Source organism: Brassica oleracea, chromosome C7 (genome assembly GCF_000695525.1).
Source record: "Brassica oleracea var. oleracea cultivar TO1000 chromosome C7, BOL, whole genome shotgun sequence".
NCBI classification, from domain to species: domain Eukaryota; kingdom Viridiplantae; phylum Streptophyta; class Magnoliopsida; order Brassicales; family Brassicaceae; genus Brassica; species Brassica oleracea.
This window is the reverse complement of record NC_027754.1, coordinates 39,989,421-39,996,513: the sequence shown is the minus strand read 5'-3', so window position 1 is coordinate 39,996,513 and position 7,093 is coordinate 39,989,421. Positions and strand designations below refer to the sequence as shown.

Here is a 7,093-nt window from a genome sequence, read left to right as displayed (position 1 = left end):
TTTAAATAAAAATATTTTCTATAATTTTAAAAAATTTAAAACTATAACTTTCTAAATACAATTTTTATATTTATTATAATATTATGATTTTTGATATTTTATAATTATATAAAATGTAAATATTGTTAATTTATTATTTAATCGGTGTTGCATTTGATAGTTAATCAGTCATAAGTATCTCGCAAACGCACTAATTTCTAACCGCATAACCAATCGTACAAATTTTTTAAAACCGCTAGAAATCGCAACTCAGCAACACCCGCAACCGCTATATAATATGCTTTCACTTCACCCCTCACCCGTCTTCTTCCTCCAATGACTGTTCTCTCACTTACACTCCCATCATTTCCTTTATCCTACGCGCTTCCCTCTACCACGTTCAAATCACGCGCCTCTCCTCCACTTATCACTACCGCCTCTTCGTCTCCTTCCCGAAGACCGGAGCTTAAACAAGATCGCCGTCGATCAATCAAAGCCATGTCCCGCGACATCAGCCCCGTTCCGCCGCAGGTGATGATGGAACTTGTAGATGAATCTGATTTCGAGAAGCTTATCTCATCGGAGAACCGTATCTCCATCACTGGCTTCGGCTCTCTTCTCTCCGGTTGGTACATTTAAAAAGCTTCTTCCTTTGTGTATGACGTGGTCGTGATCATCGAGATTGCTTTTTTTTTCGTTGTTATCGTTAGAGAGAAGCGCGAGGAGTACTTTCCCAGATTTGGAGAATTTCAGAGTCGCGAAGCTGCAAGGTTTCCGGCGAGTGTTCGCACACGCCGCTCCCATCTTCTTCGAGCGCGGCATCGCCAATCTTCAAACTAAGGTCTCTCGAATGCTTGTGTGTTTTGTTTTGATTTGCATAATAGATGTATAGAGAGAAAACAAGTCTCTGAGTTTTGTGAATGTGTGAGATGATGAAAACAGGAGATCTCAAGCCTGAGTGTTGAGCCTTGTGAAGGAGAGAGCCTTGTAGTGACTGTCTTTGAGATTAAACAAACTGAGGTATAATAAACCATTATTTGACTTCAATCCTGGTTGATGATGATATTATATATTGACTCTTGACGATTCCAACAGATTCCTGCTTTTATTCAAAGGGAGCTTGAGTTCCGTTTTCTTGCTGTGAGTTGTTACTTAGCTCCTCTTACTCTTAGTTTTAAAGATATCAACACTGCTCATTCTATCCCTGTTTCACACATTATAGGTTGTTCCTGAAACATTGCAAGGCAATCCTTTCACCCATTCTGCGGTTAGTTTAAACAAATCTTTCTTCTAAATGCTGACTTTGTGTGAACTGTGAAGTCTGAGTTTTCGAGGCATACATGAACAGGTACTTTGTGGTCGATACAGTGATGAGGAGTTTTTCCGGATTAGATGCAAAGGTTAGTGCCCTTCTCAGTCTTATCTAAACACATCTCAAAAGTGGAAACTATATGCCTTGTTTTTTTGTTTTGTGCAGGAAACAAAGAGGTTTACTTTCAACACTATGGAAGGTTCAACATTGACAAGATATGGCGGGACGACATCTTACCTTGTCGTCTCTATCTAAGACACTGGTACTCTCTACTTTCTCACTCCCAAGTCATTTCAGACTTGATATGAGATAACAGAGCACTAAAAGTTGGTTTCTTGAATGAACGTCTGGGAATGAATCTTGGTGGTTCCAGTGTGTTGGCAGCTAAGAATCTGGGAGATGAAGCTTACAATAACTTTCTGGATCATACATACTTGGGAGATCGAAGGACAACCATAAGAAAGTATTTAAGCAGCAAAGGTTCTGGGATCATGGAGGAAGAACCACCTGAGGCTCTCAAGTCCAGATATGGCGGTTGATCAAACAGATGGCTTCTTCACATATTCTTCTTCTTTCAAACTCTTAAGACGTTAATAATATAAAAATACAAACTGATTGGTTTTATTTTATTAAAGGTTAATAATAAATAAATAAATAAATAATAATGTAAAATTACCTTAAGAACTCAGGCGACTATAAACTTAATTTGTCCCACATCGGGAGTTTGGGGCAAGGGTTATTTGTCGCTGGGCTATAAAAGGAGGATGTGTGTGGCGAGGTTGAGTAACCCGTTTCTGTCAGAGGAAAAGGATGATTCGCTTATGATCGTTTAGAGACGGCGGATCGTGCCTCCAAATTTTGACGGACATTATTCTATAAGGCGAGTGGGCCTTGCCTTACTTTGGTTGGGCCTGCCCGTCAATTTTTGGAAGCCTCGATACAAATCGAGGTTCTACCTACAATCCATACTCAACTAACTTAACCGGATTAACACAACTAAACTGTTTGCACACAAAAGGAATTCAATCTGTACACTATTATGATGCTGGTCATGTATCAAACAAATTAACATATCGAGACTCGACAAAAAGAAACATGTCTATACCATAAGTATAAATGCTGTTTGAAAAAGATTGTTTTTTTTTCTGTCATCAGAATAAACATATTCGTGAAGACTATTTCGAAAAGATGTAAATTTTAGAATTTTTGCAAACTTGAATATTTTCATAACGAGGGGAATATGTTGTAAGTTTTTATATTGTCTCTGCAAATTTATATCAATAACTTTCAAAAATTAATCATAGAACTTTAGAAAATTCATTCTAAAGCTAATATAATTTATATTTTAACCTTCGGTCTGTAGTTTTATTTTTTAAAATAATGATTGGTAAACTAAAATAACTAAAAAAGAAAAGCTATGAAAAGTATTTGGAATACTTGCCAATCATCTCATGTGATGTGATATTACGAAGATCATAAAGTCGTCCGGAAACAAATTTGATTGTTGTGTCATGTTCACCTCTAAATGTTGTATTTATATAAAATCATTTATACAGATGACCAAAAAAAAAAAATTTCTGCAACACTTTTCATTTATACAACACTTACTTTTTATGTTTTGCTTATTAAAACTTTTAAAAATTGTGGATTAAAATGGAATATTTATTTTATAGTTAAAACTTGTTCCTAAAATTTTGATAAACTCAAAGTATGTTGTTGACAGATATAGAAGTCAATATGATTTGGGGATTACTTTTTGAATCATTTTTTTTTCAGTTCTATGGATTACTCATCTATACGCCCCATGAAACTTGCTTGAATGCAATTCACGTAAAATGATGATTGAGTTACCTCTCAATTCATTTGGCCTGCCACCAAGTGTGATGAGTGTTTGAGAAATAGTAACACCTTTAAAATATAAGCTACAGAGATTAGTGGATATGGTGAAGAGAGTAGATGGATGAACAAAAGCCAGCACTATATAATATTAATATGACCATCCTTACACTTGTGCACATCAAAGAAGGAGACAAAAAACTATACAAAGTATAGCAATGCGTGAAAACGACACCTTTGTTATCCCTCTGCCACACAAATCTATGCTATGAGATTGTCAGAATATATACATTTAGAAGAAGAAAAAAAAAAGAACAACGATGGCTACGTTGGACGGCTTGGATATAGAAAATCGAGTTTAGCTGGCTTAAAAAGAAAAAGAAAAAAAGTAAACCGGAGTTGATCTGATTGAACCGGAAATAGCCGGGTGAAATCCTCAACTCCATGTTTACTTTTGTTGCTGCTACTTATACCAATCACAGTAAAAGATAAGAACGATCATCTCTCCCCCAAATTTTGAAAATTTCGATCATTTTTCTTCAAAACAATTTGAGCAGCTTTCATGGATCTTACTTTCACTCACAGATTCGTGAAGGTCAATGGAATCAACATGCACTTCGCCGAGAAAACTCCCTCCTTCACCGACAACGTACGGTGCTTCACGTCCTCCTCCGGTGATACTCTTCCTCCACGGATTTCCGGAGCTCTGGTACACGTGGCGGCACCAGATGGCGGCACTCTCGTCGCTAGGCTACCGCACAATCGCCCCCGACCTGCGCGGATACGGAGACACGGAGGCGCCGGAGAGCGCGGACGCGTACACGAGTCTCCACGTGGTCGGAGATCTGATCGGATTGATCGACGCGGTGGTCGGAGGAGATCGGGAGAAAGTGTTCGTGGTGGGACACGATTGGGGAGCGGTCATCGCGTGGCATCTCTGTCTTCTCCGACCGGACAGGGTTAAGGCTCTGGTCAACATGAGTGTCGTGTTCGAGCCTTGGAACCTTAAGAGGAAACCGATCTCCATGTTTAAATCGTTCTATGGAGATGACTACTATATCTGCAGGTTTCAGGTCCCACGTTTGTTCTTTTAATAGACTCTTAATGAATAACAACACTGTAGATTATTACAAGTGTAAACAGTGTTAGTTTGTTTGAGATTCAGACAGAGACAAGAGATGTTTTTTTTTTTTTTGTATTTTCTGTTTGTAATCAGAAGAATGGGATTAACATTTTGCAGGAGTATGGGGAAATAGAGGCGGAGTTCGCTAAAGTTGGCACGGAACGAGTTCTCTTAGAGATGTTAACGTATCGTAATCCTGGTCCTATACTCTTACCTAAAGGGAAAAGCTATGATGATCCTGTTTCACTGCCCTCTTGGCTAACCGAGTATGATGTTAAGTATTATGTTTCAAAGTACGAGAAGAGTGGCTTCACTGGACCTGTAAACTATTATCGAAACATGGACCGGTATGAAACTTGTTTATATATAAAACTAGGATCAATATCTCTAATCTCTCCTGCAAGATTTGTTTCTTTTTTTTGTTTCTTGTTTTTTTTTAGTGTGACAATCAATTTATGCTTTGCTCGTTGCAGGACATGGGAGATGATGGGGGCATTCTCAAACGCTCAAGTGAAAGTTCCGGTTAAGTTTATAATCGGGGACCAAGATTTGACCTACCACATTCCACGGACCAAGAAGTACATCCACGATGGCCGGTTTAAGAGCCACGTACCGTTGTTAGACGAAGTTGTGGTACTTAAAGGCGTTGGTCATTTTCTCCATGAGGAAAGGCCTGACGAGATAAGTAAACACATCCACGACTACTTCCTCACTTTTTAGACCCATTGTAATTCAAGTATTACGGCTAAAACGGTATCTTCCCAATTGCAAGATATAAAAAATGCTCTTCGAATTACATGAATGAAATTTGCATAAACGTTGTTACCTCTATGTAATACTCCTTCATGTCTCCAAGCTGAGGTTCAGATCAATATATTTGTATTATTGTATATATATATTTGAAGATGCGTACCGAAAGAAAATTTTATTATCCAAATCTGTTTGTTAAAGCCCTTTTAACACATACATAACAAGAAACTATAACTACAACGTGATGACGATGATAATGCGGATTGAACATCACAAATATCTTTTCCAACGATGAGCTTTCTTAGTTTTTGAAATTGTTAACCAGACTTGAAGAGAAGAACAGCTTTCTGGTCGAGGTAGAAGTAAACGAAATGGTTCGTCTCGTGTGTTACATATGAACCTGCAGGACAAAAATGCACCATTAGGCCAAAGAACAAGTAAAGATTACAGAGCAAGAAGACAAGTAGTAGAGTAAATAAATAAGATAATTCTTATATCACATGTTTGTTGGAATATAATCTTTATGCAAAGACAAAGCTAAACCCAAGATTGCGAGGGGCTAGGGAGTGGTACAAGAGTAATGCCTATCCAACAGAAGATTCTTCATCATGAAAGAAGCAAAATCAAAACTAGCCATAAGAAGATTCAGTCACTAGGAGATGATCATTATTGTCAGCTAGCTTAAAGGAGAGGAGATGATGACAGACCAAAGTTGCGGCCAACGATGCAGTGCCACGTAGGACCATGAACCTTGTCAAACTCCTTCTTGATGTTCTCAGCTATCTCCTTCTCCACGCTGTACTTCTCAAACGCCTGCCACAATTACACACAGATAGATAGAGAGATCCAATCCCCTAAGATCGAAGAATGTATATATATATAGAGAGAAAGAGGGAGAGGTTAATGTACGGTGATAGCGATGTCGATAGCTTCCTTCTGCATATCCTCCTTCATGTCAGCGCTCTTGATTACAGCTCGTTTTCCCGCCGCTTCAGCTTCCGGAAGAGTAGATCTCCGATCGTCGGGGTTAGTTTGCGCCGGTGCGCCTCCTCCGTTCACACTCTTCTTCCTCCTCCCCTCACTCATCTTTTTTCGAAATCAGCTAAAAAAGAGAAATTCTAAAATGCACGGCAAGGAGGAGTGTGGTGGAAAGTCTCTCTAGTCAGTAGTCAGTCGCTACTTCAGTAAAAAAAAAAAAAAACGAAAGTAGATTTTTACTTATTACTTTTACAAACGCAAACTCTTTTTCTTATTATTATTATTATTTTTTATTTTTTTGACAAGGAACGTCTGTTATTATTAATATTACTGACTCTTACTGTTTTATAATAATAGATTTTTTACATATATTAGTACATTAAACTTTATTATAATCTTTTTGTTTTTTTAAATTATTTTTAAATTAGTAATTTGAGAAATTACGTAAAACCAATATAATTTAATAAATTCAACTGCTTTTTAAATTTATAATTTATTATGATTGAATAATAAAATTTATGTAAAACTAAAAAAACATTTTTTTGAAAAAATTATTATTCATAACTCAAGCCCGTTTTAATCATCTTTGGATTGAAATTTAATCGAACGACTACTAGCATATATACTTTGATGAGATCCAAGGGGAATACTAACAAAACATCTCCTTTTATGAGGCTGCTTTTGTAGTCGGGATATGGTCTCAAAGCTCCGACTGATTCGTGGCAGCGAACTCATCCCCGTCATATAGATAATGAATGGTAACAGCGGTTTGATCAGTAAAACTGCGGTGCGGTTCTAACAGTTAAAAAATGTATATATATAATATATATAAAAAAATTTTGTTACTCTTAACTGTGATGCGGTGCTAAGCGAATTAAAACATTCAAAGTCATAGTTTATGGTTTGGGGTTCCTTTATCTAATATAGCATGCTGTGTTAAAAAAAATGTAATTGCTTTAATCTTCAAATGCATTTCTAGTAAAAAAATTGAAACCATTATAAACCAGTATTTTTTTTACTAGCATAATATAAAAATTACTATACTGGAATAGAATAAGTTTCAGTTTATATGATTTATGATTAGTAACTTTATCATCTTTAGCAGATTTTATTTC

The 7,093-nt window shown here is 36.8% G+C and overlaps 3 protein-coding genes across 3 annotated transcripts; 2 read left to right on the top strand and 1 right to left on the bottom strand.

The window, feature by feature from the left end:
* The first annotated feature begins 315 nt into the window (after positions 1–315).
* On the top strand, positions 316–1,918 carry LOC106303990. The gene is made up of 8 exons (XM_013740353.1): positions 316–604; positions 690–820; positions 922–999; positions 1,075–1,119; positions 1,202–1,246; positions 1,328–1,379; positions 1,457–1,553; positions 1,665–1,918. Exons 1-8 carry the CDS (start codon positions 316–318, stop codon positions 1,828–1,830), a joined length of 903 nt encoding a protein of 300 aa, XP_013595807.1. The 3' UTR covers positions 1,831–1,918.
* Positions 1,919–3,435: 1,517 nt separating this feature from the next.
* LOC106301617 (bifunctional epoxide hydrolase 2) lies at positions 3,436–5,163 on the top strand. Its single transcript, XM_013738065.1, is given in 4 exon segments — positions 3,436–3,779; positions 3,781–4,200; positions 4,368–4,597; positions 4,724–5,163. Coding segments are annotated over 4 exon segments (987 nt in total). The 5' UTR covers positions 3,436–3,689; the 3' UTR covers positions 4,971–5,163.
* On the bottom strand, positions 5,163–6,116 carry LOC106301618 (dynein light chain 2, cytoplasmic-like). The gene is made up of 3 exons (XM_013738066.1): positions 5,910–6,116; positions 5,708–5,813; positions 5,163–5,400 (listed from the first exon to the last, which is right to left on the bottom strand). Exons 1-3 carry the CDS (start codon positions 6,084–6,086, stop codon positions 5,318–5,320), a joined length of 366 nt encoding a protein of 121 aa, XP_013593520.1. The 5' UTR covers positions 6,087–6,116; the 3' UTR covers positions 5,163–5,317.
* Positions 6,117–7,093: the final 977 nt, after the last annotated feature.